The sequence below is a fragment of the Orbicella franksi genome, chromosome 14 (assembly GCF_964199315.1).
Source record: "Orbicella franksi chromosome 14, jaOrbFran1.1, whole genome shotgun sequence".
NCBI lineage: Eukaryota > Metazoa > Cnidaria > Anthozoa > Scleractinia > Merulinidae > Orbicella > Orbicella franksi.
In genome coordinates, this window is record NC_138158.1 from 14,945,138 (window position 1) to 14,963,074 (window position 17,937).

Below are 17,937 nucleotides of genomic sequence, written 5' to 3' on the forward strand. Positions count from 1 at the left end.
TGGACGTGGATTTTCCGCGGCTTGGCTTCTCGCTCAAGCCACAGAAGCGACTGTTTGGAAGCGGTGTTCTTTGGGTAGAAAGCTTTCTCGAAGGCTGTCTGCGGAGCTTCGACCCTTTCACCCGGGGAATCGATTACCGTTTCTCCTGCACTGCAGGTTTGGAAATGGCGTTGGAGATTGCCTGCTTGTGTGAATCTCTGACGGTAATGCCCACATTCATATGTTTTTGCCAGCTTTGCGATGTTTTTTATGACGAAGGCGTGCCCTTCGTAGATACCGATTGTCAGGATGTTTGTCATCTTGGCCGGCGGGCCTCGTCTGTGATACCATACCACTTCTCCATCTTCTCTGCGCTCGGGCTCATAAACACGGATTCCGAGCCAAGACGAGAAAACAGCGCCCTGATTTAGCTGGCATTCAACCTTGTCCAATGCATCTAGAGACTTTTTTGGGTAGTCTGACGGTACGGCTTTGAGTTTGTAGAAACTCTTGGCGAGACTGCGGGCTGCTTTTGTACTTCGGTGGGGGAGAGCACCTTGGTGCACAGCGATGCAACGCCATAGACACAAGTTGTCTTGATAGGTATCCAACGCCACCATCGCCTGGCTATGTGCAAGGTTGCGCAGCCAGTCCGGTAACGGGCCTGTTCCGAACAACGGCTGACGGTCAAGCACAACTTTCAGGTCAACATTAAAAAAGCTTACGAACTCCCACTTTGTTGATGGTCTTTCGATTTTTTCATTGTCCAGGCGTTTCGTCTCCTCTTCACTCAACCATTCTTCTGCCTCTGCCAGTCTGTTTATCCAAGGCGAGCCGTGTTTTTTGTAGTACAGAATTATCGTTCCGTCTTCAATGCTGCGCAACTGATACGAGAAAACATGCCTCATGTAAAATGCTGTGTCAACTTTTTCTCGAATTTTTTCCATAAAGTTTGTTGTTAGGGCTTTTTCCAGACCTCTAATGAAGCGCCATCGAATGTAACGCCGCCCTTTACTCTCTTCCCCCTCATGTGTTGCAGCATCGAACAGGTACAGAATCTCATTCTGGTAGTCTGTCACTGTTCGGATGTTTTGTACAGGAACGGGTTCGTACTCCCTCAGAAGCTCTTGCACTTTTCTATTTTTTCTTTGCATGGGAGGGGGTCTTGGTCGGTAAGCTTTTGGTCGTAAAGGTTTTTGCAAACGCTTCTCCGTTTCTTGGGAAATAGGTTCATCCAGCACGTTCTGAACAAGCATTCAACGGGTGGCTCGTTTTCTGCAAGTAATTGCTCTAAATACTGCAATGAATCTGGATCAAATTTTGCAAACTCTTCTTTCAGAATTTCTTCAAACCTTAGGGCAACTGAAGCCAAGTGACTTATTGTATAACGGAAGGTTTTATTTCTGTAATTGGTTGACATCAACTCGAGCAAAATAAGTTCAAACGTTTTCTTTGCTTTTTTGCGTTTCCAGATAAGCCGCTGTTTTAGCGCGCTCCCGCCACATGGAATGCATAGACGGTAATCACACAAAACCCCGACTCCGCAGCCTCTACACGGCGCTGGCATTTTCATTCCTTTCTTTAGTTGGTATTTGTGCTGCCTGCAATACGCGCCGACACAGCTCTTTCCGCAGCTTTCTTTCCGGCCCCGCATCAGCCACGCACACTTGTTTGTTGCTCGAAGCATCGCTTAGGTTCGGGCAGTATAACAGCGGGCTCGTTTGTTTCTAATTGGAATAACTCCCGGTTTCTCAATTCCTAAGTAGTATAGGGGGAAGTCGACAAATAATGTTTCGAAGAGGGAGGAGCGTTTAGCTGTTTTGCAGCCCCCCAGGTTCAACCGAACCGAGCTTGTGAGGTTCGGACTTAAAGCTGGGGGCTGCAAAACAGCTAAACGCTCCTCCCTCTTCGAAACGTTATTTGTCGACTTCCCCCTATACTACTCATCGTGCTATTTGGCCCTGCCAGAAGCTTACTTGATTTTCATCAGGAAGCTGTGAGAGCTGGTCAAGATGGCCTGCTTGCCGATCAGTTATTTTGTATGTTTATGGCCAACAGTTGGCACACTGTGAGGAGGACGTGCGCGAAATTTTTTAGAAACAAGTGGACGCTATTGGGTGGCAAGCTACAAGAGCTTTGATCCAAACAGGCTTCTGGTAGGTCGCGGAAGAAAACAGTCAAATTTCGCAGGATTTTCAGGGACAAATTCGCGGAAAAAAACGGCCGATTTCCTGGGAATTTCGCGGGAATTTCCGAGGCCATTTTCGCCGAAAAACGATCGGTAAAACACGGCTGATTTCGCGAAGGTTTTCTGGGCAAATTTCGCTGGAAAGCGATTGGTTTTGCGCTGATTTGAGGAACGTGTTTAAATGAAACTAGATGCTCTTAGAGCATTTACTCAGGCTTCGTACCGCAATATCAAATCGTACTTTACAAGGAAGCTTATTGAACACAATAAAAACAAATGAGAGAATCAGGATATTAAAAACACAAGAGTTACGCTTAGATATTTACTATTCAAGAAGCTTCGTTGAATATCTTCTTTATCCAACTGCATATTGTTTGCCTCATCTTCGAAGTTATGTTCTGTTTAGGTTGCGGTTTACTCTATGTTTTGACCACGAGGTTATTTTTAATAGTGAACAGCATTTGCTCTGTTAACAACGATGCGTTCTAGAAATGCGCCAATGACAAAGCTTTTAACATCGTGGTTGCTGCCCAGTTTTTCGCAACATTAATCTAAGAACGCCTGGTAGGTTTGGGATGTTGTTTACTCGTTGCAGTGACGAAATTTCAAGGTAATTTAGCAAATTTATAGCCAGTAAGAACCCTCAACAGCCAAGATAACTTTCAAACATGTTGTGCCGACAAGTATTTGGACAGATTTCCAGCGAATTTCGCGGGATTTCGCGGATTTACTTGAAATCCGCGACCGCGCGAAATATCAGAAGCCCTGGGCCTCCGAACCTTGTCTCCACCTCATGACTGTTGTAATTTTTGTGGAACATCTTGTGCATGTGGTGATGGAAGTGGGTGCACGCGGCCAATCAAATATTTTGACAAGCAACCAACACCATCAACTATGCTGCCAATTAAAAGTAGAAGTGTCACTGATGAAGAGAGGGCCATTTTGAAAGATGCACTCTCTGAGTTACCGGGTAGCCTTGTTTGCAGTGATGATTTGGCTGTTGGTATGGGTTTTCAAAGGAACTAGTTTCTGATGTTGTAGCTACCTGTCATAATCTGTTTATTCTGAATGATATAATTAGTAGTGTGCCTGTTTATTCAAAAATCATGCTGTTAAAATTCTTGAGATTTTAAATGAGATTTTTAATGACATCGATGAGCATAGCTTAAGTGGTCCATCAATCACTTTCGGTGATGGACAAAACACTGACCCCTAGTCCATGGACTACCCCTAAAAAGCACTATTTCAGATGAGTGGTATGTTAAGAAGCTGCGATTATATACTTACACTGCACGGAGGATGCTTTTCTTTTCGTTCCGCATCGCCTTCAGCCGCCATTTTGGACTGAGTCTCGCAAAACCACAAAAATTTCCACCTAATTATAGTACTTATAGTCCAGGCCAGCCAAGAATACTACTGGCTCCTACTGCTTCCACTCCACTCTGATTTTTTTGTAGCGTAGTCATTGGAATTTCTTGCTGTCCCATAGCTTTATCCTCATTCCCATTTCTATTTCATTTTGATACACTCAGGAAAAAACCAGAATACTAGCTGCTTCTGCACCATAATTTTTGGCACAAAACAAGCAAAACAAATCATGAGTAACAATCTGAAGATCATTTCGTCTGTTCAAGAAAGACTGAGCTACTGAATCACATGGGAGCAAGATTGAGTTGTCCACAGAATATTTGATTTGATTTGAGTCTATGCTTTTTGTGTACAGTGGTTGTTTTATTCAGTGTAGTTATTCAAAATGGCGGCTGAAGGCGATGTGGACCGAAAAGAAAAGCATCCTCCATGCATTGTAAGTATATAATCGCAGCTTCTTAACATACCACTCATCTGAAATAGTATTTTTTTAGGGGCAGTCCATTTGGGTAGTCCATTAGGGTAGTCCATGGACTAGGGCTCAGTGTTTTGTCCATCACCATCACTTTCAGTGAGGAGTTTTTTACTAGACTTGAAGAACTGCTCCTTTGTGATTATGTTGAGTTTCAAAAGGATTTACCAGATCCAGATGCCTTACCAGAGTGAGTGATATACTCTTGGTATTTTATGTAATGGATATCATATACATAAGTTTTTAGGTTTTTCTATTAGCTTAACTAATATAAACAAAAAGGAGGGCTCAGTAGATATTACTCTGAAAGGGGCAGTGAAAATTATGCTGTATATACTAGCCCTCTTAGCTTTAGGTTTCAAACTAATTCCCTCGATTGACTAATAATTTGGTACTGATTCAAAACAGAACTAATGATGGTATTTGATTGAGTGTTGGTAAACGAAAACAAAAATAAAACACATCAGATGACTTCTCTCACTAAATGAAATCAGCAAAATGAACTAAGTTATTGCCTTACCAAATGATTTGAAGTGATTAGTTAAAGTATAAAACTGCATTTTATTCCAGTGACAAGGCATTTTCGTTTAAACCTTGTAAGTACACCATCCCCTTAACTAAGGCAAATTAGGTATGCCAAAAAAATGTTTGAACTTGTATTAAAATTATGGTTAATTAAAAAACATCAATGTAGAAAATTATATGTCCTAGCCAAATGCTATTGACATGTTACGATACAGCCTACTTGTTACAGAAAGACATAATTATCTAGTTTTGGATTAATGGAGAATAAAATAATTATCTACTTGAGTGTCTCTTAACTGGGGATCTTTTAAAGACTTGATAACATAGTTCAAAATTTTAATGTGCTATTACTCTATGTACAATTAAATCTGTTTGTTCAAGTCACAGATTAAGGGTAAAAAAAACCTCCTTATTTACTTGTATACCAGGGCTCGGAAACATTGCTGTACGATTGTCTGGGTCACCTATACCTGTATTTTCTTGCTGGGCAAGTAACTTTACATTCTCATTCGTCCAATGATCATTAGGGCTCAGGTATGTCATTGGTCGACTAAATCAATAAAGAGCCAACTTCCATTGGTTCAACGGTATTAGCAATTCGAGCTGCTGAATCTTCGTTGATATTGGCAGCAAGTGACTTCCACATGCTCTTTAAACATGATGATCGAACTGCTTAGTTCGCAAGTCCAGTGGAATGTTCATTCCTGGCAAGCCATGTTTGTTAAATGTTCTTTTCCATTTAGAGTCATGCGCATCTGTTTCTGACAAAATGGCTTCAATTTTGGCATATTTGGTCTTGCCATGTGCTTTGCATAGTAGCAGAGCAACCTCAAAAAGGTCAGGAAGCCTCTCACTGTATCCCTCTTTACTTGTATCGCCAAACTCAAACAAAATGAGACCAAAGGCCAGCTTTGCCTGATGGTAATTGAAAGGGAAATCATCCTTTGCTGCTCCCCCATTTGCCTCTCCCTGCGTATCCTGAGCCTTGAGAGTGACATTGGGATGTGCCTTGCTTTCATGGCTAGAAAAGGAAGAAACCAAACTTACACTCAGGAATTGCCTACTAGTTACATTGTACTATTACATACCGGTAGTTTCCTGGGGATTACAAATGATTTTGCAATTTCAGGAACCTCTCAAAACCTTTAGATTAAAGAAACTGATGATCTTTCCTGCCAAAAAAGTACAACATTTTACTTGACTTTGGTGTGTGTGGGGTGGGGTGCGGGGGACCACTTACAAGCATAACAACATAATGTTTTTATTTTTACTCACCTATTTCTGGTAGCTTTAATTAAGAATACCAGACCACATGACACTCTGCAGTGGAAAAAACCCAGCATGTCTTTCTCCTTCCCAGGCTCATACCTTTTTCACACCAGGCCATGTTGCATAACTTCGTGCCTGAGACAATGAAAAAAAGGATTAAACCAACACAAATTGTTGGTTTATTCATTTATTTCATCATTATTATTCATTGAAAAAGTGTTAAGTGAACATGAACGTCTTCTGCGGAGCTACAAGAAGTTTTCCCTTTCATGGAGATATTGATGGTTTTGCTAAAAAGCAGTCTGTTAACACTCAGAGACATACATGCATTTTTCTTCAATTAGTCGGTAGAATTTGATTAAAGATCAATACTTGTAATAAGAACAATTTCTCCTTGGTGATCATTTACAATATTCATTCAGATTAAAATATTTTCTTGTATATGTCTTGATATCGTAAGGAGCAATATGTTGCTAAAAACTGTATTACCCCTTGTCTGATACTATTGCTATAATCCTCTATCAATTTTATACTTACTTGACTGTTGGAATGATGAAGTTCACATAAGTTTTATCACATCGCTCTATTCGACACAAAAAACTATTTGCACCCATAGCACTGTTCAACTCATGAACCTGCTGAACCAAAGGTTCAACTTCACTTCCAGTCACTAGATACGTCTCCACATATTTTATGCAAAGCTCATGTAGCCATTTCCTTAGACCTTCTTTTCCCAAGTCATCTTTTGATGGCATGTCATAGTTTGGAGCATCTATTCCACATGAAAAAGTATACAGAAGGAACAATGAGAGCATCACTTTAAAATGTTCACTACTGTGTATAGCTATATCAGTAATATTACCACCTTCAGTCTTTGATACTCCTCCCTGACAAATTTCTTAACTTGATCTACTGTGAGTGAGGTTGAAGATTTTCAGGTCAACTAACTAGACCCTCTCATTTGCAAAAATGTTATTTTATGTTACTAAAACAATAAATAAAGAAAGAAATAAAAAGTTTGTTAGCAGATCATAGAACACGGGTTGTAATGGTATACATTAAGAATGTAGGAGTGATAATAGATTGTGTTACTAATGACCTTTAAGTAACAGTGAAGCTACACGTATTGCTTTAGCTACCTTTCTTTACACAGACCTCATGTTAACACCAGAAAGTATGAAAGTGAAGAATGATCATTGTAGTAAATTTTCCAATTTAAGTAATTGGAAAGAAGCCTGAAAAAAATCAGGGCTTCAACGGGATTCGAACCCATGACCTCCGCGACACCAGTGCGATGCTCTACCAACTGAGCTATGAAGCCACACATTGGGAGCGAGGTCAATTAATTGAGTTCATATCAGGTTTCCCATGAGGAGTGAAATGATTTGAAGTATATATGAAATAATTCATATTTGAACTGTGGTTGTAGATGAAAGTGAAGAATGAGGTCACGGGTTCCAATCTTGTTTTTCAGGCTTCTTCTTTCCAATTGCTTAAATTGGAAAATTTCCTGCGATGATCATTCTTCACTTTCATCTACAACCGCAGTTCAAATGTGAATTATTTCATATATACTTCACATCATTTTACTCCTACGGAAAGATATGAACTCTGAAGTCTTACTTACTTACCTACTTACTTACTAACTCAATTAATTGACCTCGCTCCCAATGTGTGGCTTCATAGCTCAGTTGGTAGAGCATCGCACCAGTATCACGGACGTCACGGGTTCGAATCCCGTTGAAGCCCTGATTTTTTTCAGGCTTCTTCTTTCCAATTGCTTAAATTGGAAAATTTACCACCATGATCATTCTTCATTCTTCTGTGGTCTTGTTGTGTCTAAATTAGCTTCATTGACCCTGTTCAGAACAGAGTACTGCTGTGTCCAATGTATGGAACGATTGCTGTGTTCTGTACCTTAAATTCTGGCATTAACCATCAAATCAACATTGTCCCCCACCAACCTAAGAATTATAGAAACATTACTTTACACATGACTATCTACATAACGAGAAGTTACAGAGTTTACACTCGACAGAAACCAAAAACATCCTTGACTTTTCACTGACCTGTGAACAATTTTCACTAACCTTGTATTGTGAGGATAATAATAAATTAAAGGTGCCTGTGAGCCAGCTCATGGATGAATTGGATGAATGTAGAAAAGCTAGTTGGATAAAAAGAGAAGAGGAATTGATCATTGTGGAGTTCTTCTTGGTACAGCAGTGAAAAACAGCAAAATAAACATCCTTTGATGCATGGGTTCGGATGTCCAGTGGTTGCTTATTGACACCCTTTAGGTAAAGGTCAAGTCTGCAAACAGGCCAAGTGGCCCACCAGGCAAGAGCTTATCCTGGTTTCTGTAGCATGAAGTGACTACAGTAGGGGTATTTCTACTCCCCCATGCTAGTCCATTGCAGGGTTTCCCCCAGCATTAAGTTCGCCGGTACTCATTTATTTACAGGGGTGGAGAAAAGCACCGAGAGAACAAAGTGTCTTGCCCAAGAACACAACGCAATGTCCACGGCCAGGGCTCAAACCTGGACTGCTTAATCCAGAGATGAGCGCACTAACCATGAGGCCACCGTGCCCCCACCCTTTAGGTGGCTTAATTTGCTCTCTGTTAAAATTATTTTATAAATTATGAATAATTATTTATTACATAATTGAAAGTAGATTTCAACAGAGTGCAACAACAAAGATTAAGATGAACACTGCTTTTATTATATTAGGAGCATTTTCTTTCTTATTAAGTCTACTGAAATACTGACTACCATAATATATGTAGCACATAAAAGCTAACAGGAGACATTCTAGCCAACAGTCTCCTATACACACAGATTATACAATTTTTGCTGAGTTATAAATAACAATCTTTACAGCAGCAGGACACACATGTAGTAGAAGTACAGCATGACAACCACCATTTTAAGAACTGAATGGAAGTTCAACAGGAATAAACTGGCACAGTTAGGATAGCTAATACTTCAGATAAACATCACAAGATTTGTATTTTATTAATAGAAACAGATTACCACCATTCAACTTTTGTGTTCCAGTTTATGATGGGAGCTAGTAGTTTCATTTAATTGTAGTCCTAATATAAAGACTGATTGTGATACTCTACATGTGTATGTTCATGTATATGAACATGATATAGAACTGCTAATTTTAAGTTTCTGTAAGTTATATACTGTAATTTCTGTATTCCACTGTAAAGCTATAGGTTCATTTCTTGAGTTATTAGGTTTGACACATATAGCAAGTTCAGATGGATTTCACTTGCTGACATTCTTAACTTTAAGAAACTTACATGGATAAAGTTCTAAAAGTGTTTCCAACTCTGTAATAATTACATTAATTGTTGTACATACAGCTTGGAAAGCCATTTAATTTATATGCTTGTAACCAATGTCTTTTGCAAAGAATGAGTTTCAACAGTTCAAGTGTCAGCTGACTTAAGTCTTGAAAGCATCTTTAATCCTTTGTAAGCAGGAGAATTCCACATCCATCTGTAATTCTCAGATTAATTCCATGAAGTTTTAAGGGTGACTTGTGTTGTTAAAGCCAGTTTCTACTACGTCTTTTGATATTATTTTTGGAAGCTGATAAACATGTATAGCATCAGTAATGTTGTTGTTAATATTAACATCTGCTTACTGTCACTTGCATATTATACTGTAGTTGTTATTGCAGTGTTCATCTGGGTTATATGCAGATGCACAATAGTACAACTTGCTTCACCTGCAATACACAATAAATATAATTGTGACACATTTTAAAAGGGTATAAATGATTATATGCAGAAAAAAATATTGTATATCTTTAATTTGCTTCCCTTTCTCTCCCCCCCCCCCTCCCCCAATAAAAAAAGCTACTTACCTAACTTAAGTGTCCAAGTGATTACTTCTTGCTTTTCTGGAAAGGGTTAATAAGAAAGAAAATGCCAGTTATAATGTCATGCTCTCCCGCAAGAAACATTGGAGCTAAAATAATTCATTTAACCTGAAAAAAAAAATGTATTGTTATGTACAGCTTCTGAAAATTTTGGTAGAGTTACATGTAATATTGAATCTCTATGAAGACTAAGAATTTAGGGACATGAATGATACAGTAAATTCAAACCATTCTTTGTTTCTACCAATAAATTTTCTGACTGTTTTGCCGTGTGATTTAAATAGTTGCTTGATACATTTAGATACATGTATTTATTTGGTATGTTAAGTTTCCATATTCAGCTAAATTAGATATTAATTATGATCTCATATGATACATACAGGGAAATATTCAAACAGCTTTCATGGAAACATACCGTAAACACCGGTGTATAAGTAGCACTCGCAGATAAGCCACACCCCGAGTTTGGCAACTTAAATTTTCGAAAAAGACATTTTGGAAAGAAAGTAAAATAAATGAAAAGTGGAGTCTTGAGAAACATGTCTTACATGTACATGCATTTCTTGAATGTGTTAACCGGCGTATTAACTCACTAAAACAGAGAATACTAAAACTCTTACCTACAATTTTAGCACTGAGATAGTATGAAAATCCAATTTAGACATAAATCTGATCTTTCTAGTTTCTGGCATTTTTAATCCAGTATTTTCCATTTCTGTCCGTTTCTCAGTAGAATTTACATACAACAACATGAATGTTTCGGTTCGTTCGTAGCTTAGTAACCAGACAGGCTTAGTAATGAAGAAAAGGTCTGCGACCATCAGCGACGCTAAACAACTTTTTGGCAGAATGGAGATTCCCTACCAAGTGACATTCAGCAACTCAAGACAGGCAAGGTTAAACCGATTAAAAGCTTTTGTAACAAAGAAGGTTTAATGGATGTTTAATATGAAAAAAAACGGCTCTTTTAGGAGCTGCCAAACTCGCAATTTAAGCAATGGTCAAATGTGTATTGTGGTATAGTTTTCTGAAGTTCTTATTATTTTGCTATACACAGGTCTATACAGACTGTAAAATTTTCACTGAAAGGTGTTCATTTATGCAAATTTACGGCATGGTGTCCAGATGTTCTCGCAGATAAGCCACATCCCCAATTTGATGCAAAAATTTTGAGCAACAAGATGCGGCTTATATGATGGCGTTTCTGGTAAATAGGCTTATGATCACTGTTGTAAGACTCCAGGGTACCTGCTGATTGTACACATTGTGGTACATTGGTATAAACATATCTATCTGTGTACGGTAGTCAGTAGTAAACTGGTTAATGACCTGAGTGTATCCTCTGTCTGTTATGAGATATTTTTTTAGAGCCTTTTGCTCTGAATTTACCTGCATGAGATCAATATTGAAATCCCCAAGCAGAGTCGTGAAGATGAGTAAGAGCATCAATTAACTGTGAAATTGTAACTTTAGTTTTCGAGTGATAGATACCAATGACATGAATATTTGGAATTGGTTGGCTTAACACCTGTAACAGTAATTTCCAAATTATTAAACTTATATCTGTATGGAATTTTAGTACAATTCAGATCATTCTTAATGTACAAAGTAGTTCCATGCCCATATAGCAAGTTCTTATGTTAGACTGATTAAAGTCATTTCTGTAAAGAGTTAATTCACTAAGCTGATATGTATTATCTCTATCTAACAAGCAAAGTTTTGTTTCAACAAAACTGTTGACATCAGCTTCTTGAATGTTGTAATCACTTCGCACATCATCTATGTGGAGGTGGAGAGATCTAACATTCTGAAACAAGATTGTTTTTGTTTGGAGTGAATTGTCAGTGCGTAACACTGCTAAAGGCACAAGGCTTACTTGTGTTCTTAGTCTGCTCATTTCACTTTTAACTTTCTCACTAACCTTTATTTTGATTTCATTCCAATTAAGAATATGCAGTGCAGAGCTGTTTCGTACACGGCTCAAGCCAACATAATGCATGCGCTCTCTTGTGGATGCTGGAAAATCAACTGCTTCAATTAATGTGTCGCCTTGACAATGGCAAATAGTCTTGGCAGCAGCGGGTCTAAGTGGAAATTGGTGCCAGAGAATTTGGACCTGACTCTTTTTATTGACTTGAAATTGTCTTGTTACTTCCAATACTGGTGTCCAATTTCTATTCACAGTTACCTTGTATAAATGTGCATTTTCTCTATGCTGGTTTCTGCCTATGTCAGGATGTTGAAATGAGACCCAAATAATACTTGGTCTGGTGGAATTTTCAACTCTGTAGTCTATGTGTCCTATCTAATGACACACTCTGCACCATTGGTGAGTCCGTCAGTCACATCAATATTAGTTGTCAGTCATATTTTGTTGCAGTTACTACTGACACTAGCGAATATAAACCCATTGTCTTTGTTGGATAATCTGGAATTTTGTTTTTCATTTGTTTCTTGAGATCATCAGAAATGCCCCCAATTATAATGTCCACAACCTTAATCTGAGCTTTATCAGCGTTAGAGAGGGTATACAGAGCATTGTTATGAGCATCTACAGATGAATTTGTAGTAAATAAATGTGCCATGTTCATGGGGTAATTATCTTGTCCAGGCCTTACATTCAGAAGTCTTTGTTTCAAAATTAAGTGGTTATATCATCTTCAGAGTGCTTTCCCTCTCTCAAACGATTGAGTAGCTGAGCAAAGTCTTTGCAATCTTTTTGTCTCATCATTGCTACTTCAATTCAAAGAGGGTGAAGTACCGGTCACCCCAAAATGCAGACCATGCAGACTGCAGACAGCAGACTGCGGACTGTGCAGACTGTGCAGACTGAGTACTTTTTTTTTCTTGTTCTTGGTTTTGCATTTACTTTTATTTTGACTCGCACTTTTTTTGGGGGGGCGGGGGTTCTCGCTACAAAATAGTGTTCAATCATATATCAGAGCGTTTGTCCTTATGACCATTTATGCACAGGTGCTAGGCCGTGCAAGCTCGGTATGCGACTGTTGTTCCTATAAACGAACAGGCTATAGACTTTGTAAGGGAAACTCCCTTTAGTTCTAAATATACTTATTTAAGTAAAGTTATTTTAAAATGTAGAAATAACCTTCTGCTCTTGGTGTACCGAATGTAATTCCAAATGGCTGTTGGAACATTACAATGATCACGCCAAAAAAAGCCGACTGCATGTAAAGATCACAGAAAACCGACTATCATTTGAAATTCCCAGCATAATATACGGTTGCCGTGATGAGTTCATGTGATAGTAAATTTATCTGCTTTTATGACAGTGGGGTTTTTATGACGTGGGGTTTTTTATTAGACTAAGACTGGTCCCTCTTTTGCCTAGTCCGTCGTGCGTGACGCAAAAACAATCCTCGCGGAAATAATTTCACAGGGAAATTTTTTTTTTCTCAAGGTTTATTTACGGTCACGGACAGACTAAGCTAAGGGAAAGAGGGAATACTCGTGGTCTAATGGGTATCGTATGTTGCTTTGTGATGCAAAAGCAATTTGTAGGATGATGTTGCTTCGAGTCACCGTCCTTCCTTCATTTATGAGGAGGAACGCAGACCACAGAAATTGAAAAACAAAAGCAACAACAACAACACATTGAACGAAAGAAATAAAACGGCAAACCACAAACATGTTAAAAATAGATGCAATTTGCACCCAAAATGTGTGGAAGACATAAAAGAACACTCTATGTTGAGGTAAATGAAGTGTATTTCTATGCTTTATTTTAGTATATTTAGGACTAAAGGGACTTTCCCATACAAAGTCTTTTAAGCATGGTCGTCTATTGAATAATAATAATAATAATTGTCGCGGCTAATCGCCGTCGCAAAGTACAGCAATGACGCAGCTCAACAAGGTTGAACCGAATGCATACATTGAATCAACAGTCAGATGGTGAGTTTGTGCAGCCTGTGGATAAATAACAAACCGTTGTATATATTGAACACATTTTTTAACTAGAACCGAAAGGTTGTGAGTCAAGTGTTAGAAAAACAAGTACTCAGTTTGCACGGTCTGCACAGTCTGCATGGTCTGCACTGTCCACAGTCTGCAGTCTGCAGTCTGCATGGTCTGTGTTTTGGGGTGACTGGTGAAGTACTCTGTCCAAATGTTAGTTGCAAATTCATTATAGCCAGATTGGGAATTTTTAAAGATCCACTTATCAAAAACTGGCTTAAGCTGGGAAAGATCTCCAACAGTTACCAAGCTTATTCCACCAAATGGTTCATTAGTTCCCATAATTTGTTGTAATAATAAGTTCAAAAAGTTTAACATGCTACTTTCAACCATAGCAATCTCATCAATGAAATCACCCTAAGTTTGTTTAGTTTCGCTCTAAAATGGTATTCAGTCTGTCACTGTCCAGTGCACAATACTCAAAACCTCTATTGGCAGGTATCTCAAAAGCAGCATGTAGTGTATTGCCTTTAATGTTGAAATATGCTGCTTTACCAGTAGGGGCAGTCTCGACAACTTTCACATCATCTGGATTTTCCCCCAGCGATACTATTTAGAAATCTGATCAGAACTTCATACAATGCATTTGTAACAGTACTTTTGCCAACTCCAGCACCTCCACTTAAGAATCATCTTTTGTTTTAACTGAATCATCTTTTGTCTTAATTGAATGTAATTAAGACATGATAAAAAAAAAAACTGTCTTTGATTTTCATTCAAAGAGCAGTCGACCCTAGTACCAGAGCTACTTTCCGAACGAAATAATCCCCCTCGTATAAAAGGCATAGTAAAAAATGCGACACAACAAGGAGGCTTACCTTAGCTTCAAGATGATACAGCATTCGTTCCCCGTTGCATTGTTTCCTCTTCCGGGTGACATTTTAAAAGACTTTAAAACGATTCGTCCTCGGTCGTGACATCGTCGCTTTTTAGCATGATAGCTTTACAGATTTCGAAGCGAGCATCGTGGCTTTCAGGATTTCAATGTCCATTGCCAAAGCTAGTGTTCCTTAGCTTGATTATTTTCCATTTGACCACTCCACGAAGGTCTCCTCGTTAAAATTGAACGAATGTGGCGTTACGCTGTGCTGCCGCACAAAAATGGTATAGTAAGTCCTTCTAGTCATTCCATGTCCATTTGTCGCAGCTACTGTTGCTTAGCTTAACAACCGTTTCCATTTTAAAACTCCACAGATTGAACCAAAACCATCTTCGTGCCCCGTTAACCGTCATGCATAAACTCCATGTTATCGGACAAAGTTACGCCTTTCTAGTGCCCTCTAAAATCTGCGAAACCTACAAGACGAGCCATACTTAGCCCGGGAGGCATAGGAGAAAACTAAAATTAATCTGAATGGTGATCCTGGATATTACGTCAGCCATTAGCAATTTTGCTCAGTCCCGCAACTTTTTTTTTATCCTGTTTCTTTCTCTTCACTTCTCCTCACTCCACACACAGGTTGTACCTTCATTTACTTCTAATCACGTTTAAGTATCCGTTTGTTTGTTTATGTTCCGATTTTCTAGCCACAATTTAAGATATCGCAGTCAAACGTCATCGCTTCTGCATGCATTGCGTGCCGTTTATTCTTTATACTGTTAGTGGTTGACCTTTTAGGTTATCCAGACATCTCGTGACAACAAATTATTCAAGTTGAAGCCAGTTATTTGAATAACACTGTATTTGATTATTTTTACTTTCAGTTTCAGTTGATTTGCAATTTCCGTTCAGAGCATACCACAGGCGGCCCAAGCTCTCAATGTTATCCTCTTTTTTTTTCCTTTTTATGCGAACGTTCAGGCTAACGTGACATATGGCATGTACTATTACATAACGACCGAATTTGACCACGCGAAACATGACTCCCGCCTTGCAGTATGTGGAGGTGTTGTGTTTCAACAGTTTGAATTTATAAAGGTTTGTATGGGAATGCAACGGCTTTGCTTGAAAAGCCAATTATTCTGATATTTTGTGAATAAAATCGACTTACCCTGTTGCTGTGTTGTGTTCTTTGTTGTTTGCCAGCTCCTCAGGCCGATCTAACGCGATTTCGGCGAGTTATCGTCCTGTGGGTTTCCACTACTAAAAGAAAGACAAGGTCGGACACTGATTTCCGGAGTGCCCGCCGCTCGAAGCGAATAAATCCACTGAAAATAACCCTGCCGGCTCAATTCCTCCGTAGAATCGAAGAAGAGATGTTGAAGTTCCATGTCAGTTCACTCGCTACGCGATTCCGTCCACAACGCCTTCGCTACGAAACATTTATTTCCAGATTGCTTCGCTCGCAAAGTCGAAAACAGCCGTGTCACAAAAGTTAGGACACTTTTGCGGTTCGCATAGTACGTTGGGTGACTAAAATAAGCCCGACCGGAGGTAGTCAGAAACGATTTGTCAACACGCAAACCAAAATGCTCCCCGGGTACCCTCGTGATTCATTTGACAAGCCCATCAAGACGCGCATTGTTACCACCGACCAATCAAAATCAAGTCGAGTCGTGTTTACAACCGAAAGATCTCACAAAGTCAGAGGAAACCCATTGCATCCAGTCGGCAATTCTTCAGCTTATTCTTTTCAGTATTCTTAGAAAAATCTTATTTCTAAGCGCCATGTGGTAGTAGAAAGTTTTAGTTCTTCTTGTTCATGATGTAAGTACATTGATTTCAGTTTTATTTTGTGCTTTTGAACGCGTAATTTTGACTTTCGCAAAAATTCGCACATGTTTTTTCGCACCTCACGATTTTGCTCGATTGTAATGGCTTCGAATTTTTCTGGTGGCATTTTCAGGATTCAATTGAATGGCGATCAGCAAGAAATCAAGTCAAATCAGGTCAAGCTGGAGTGGGGAAGAGTGAGGTTGTCAAGCGAATAATAGCGACACTCAATGCACGGGGAAGAACTGTGGGTATAGTCTGCTCTAGTGGTATTTCTTGCCAAGTGTATGATCGTGGAATTGCATCGACAGTTCACTCGTTCTACGGTCTTATGACTGCTGATTTGCCATGGCGTCAACTGATCGACCGTTCTATCGCCAACTCTGTAGTTTGCGATCGCGTTAGGGCTATCGACGTGATAATTTGGGACGAGGCAAGCATGTCTAGCCAGAGGATGTTTGAACTTGTGAACTGCCTTCATCACGAACTTGAAGATGATCAGGTAAATCGTACCCTACCATTCGCTGGAAAACAGCTTATCCTTGTAGGAGAATTCCTGCAGTTGCAGCCCGTCCCTAACATATTTGATGAAGGGTGTTACATGTTCGGGTCACCCTTGTTTGATTTGGCGATTAGCCATCGTTTTGCATTAACTAAGGTGATGCGCCAATCTGAAAACGACAAACATTTCCTAAATGCTCTTGCTGAGATAAGGCTGGGTCGGTGTTCAAAAGATTCTGAGGAATATATTTGTTCCTTGAAGAGAAATTTGTCTGCAGACTTAGAGGAAAGTACCACGCACATAGTTTTCCGCAAAATACCAGTGACACTGATGAATAGAAAGGAACTTGACAAATTACCAGGAGAACTTCTGGTCTACAATGCATCATTTGAAAATGACAATTCCAGGAGCATGAGCTGGCCAGGGGTGGAAGTATTGCAACTGAAGCGAGGATGTAAGGTTATGCTGGTGTGGAACTTGTCAGAAAACCTAAAGAATGGAAGTGTGGGTGTTTTTACTGGTGCTCGAGGTGACGATCTTTTGGTTTTCTTTGAGGATGTTGGTGTGGTGGAGATTTCCCGGCAGACATGGATCAAGAGGAACTTGACAGGGCAAAAAATGGGAGGCGTCACACAGTTTCCCCTTGTTTTAGCTTATGCCGTTACCTGCCGTAAGTCTCAAGGGCTAACTCTTGCTTCTGCCATTGTCCACTGCTCACGAGAGTATGTTTCCGGTTTAATTTATGTTGCTATTTCAAGAGTGAAATCTCCTGAACATATCCAGATTCTAGATTTTAGTCCTCGGCAGCTGTTAAGACCACCAAGAAGAGCAGTAGAAATTTGCTCCTCGCAACATCTCGATGCCCCAGTCGCGGACATGTCATGCTGCCGAAACAAAAATGTCAATTCTGATATTTTTCATTCCGTTAAAGATCGATATCACGAGTATGGAGAAGACGATGATCCTTTCTCTTTTCCTTCAGAACTGCTGGATGGTCCTGCAAGAGCGTCATTTGAAGACGATGAGGTGGCAATTCCGATGGAATTGATGGAAGTGTACCGCCAGCTGTTGACACACGAGTCTATTCTCGCAACTCCCCCTCAAGAAGT

The 17,937-nt window shown here is 39.5% G+C and overlaps 1 protein-coding gene across 3 annotated transcripts in view; it reads right to left on the reverse strand.

Annotated features, from left to right (window-relative positions):
• Positions 1–2,641: 2,641 nt before the first annotated feature.
• LOC145467471 (uncharacterized) overlaps positions 2,642–17,937 on the reverse strand; it is a 39,769-nt gene continuing 24,473 nt past the window's right edge. The window contains exons 1-6 of one of the 3 annotated variants that reach the window (XM_081451031.1): positions 14,492–14,969; positions 9,684–9,806; positions 7,892–7,968; positions 6,339–6,573; positions 5,808–5,936; positions 2,642–5,553 (exon numbers count right to left, since the gene is read on the reverse strand). In XM_081451031.1, coding sequence (XP_081307157.1) covers positions 5,184–5,553; positions 5,808–5,875 — 438 coding nt within the window. In that variant the 5' untranslated portion in view covers positions 5,876–5,936; positions 6,339–6,573; positions 7,892–7,968; positions 9,684–9,806; positions 14,492–14,969 and the 3' untranslated portion in view covers positions 2,642–5,183. The other 2 variants (XM_081451032.1, XR_014042054.1) reach the window with 2 other exon arrangements.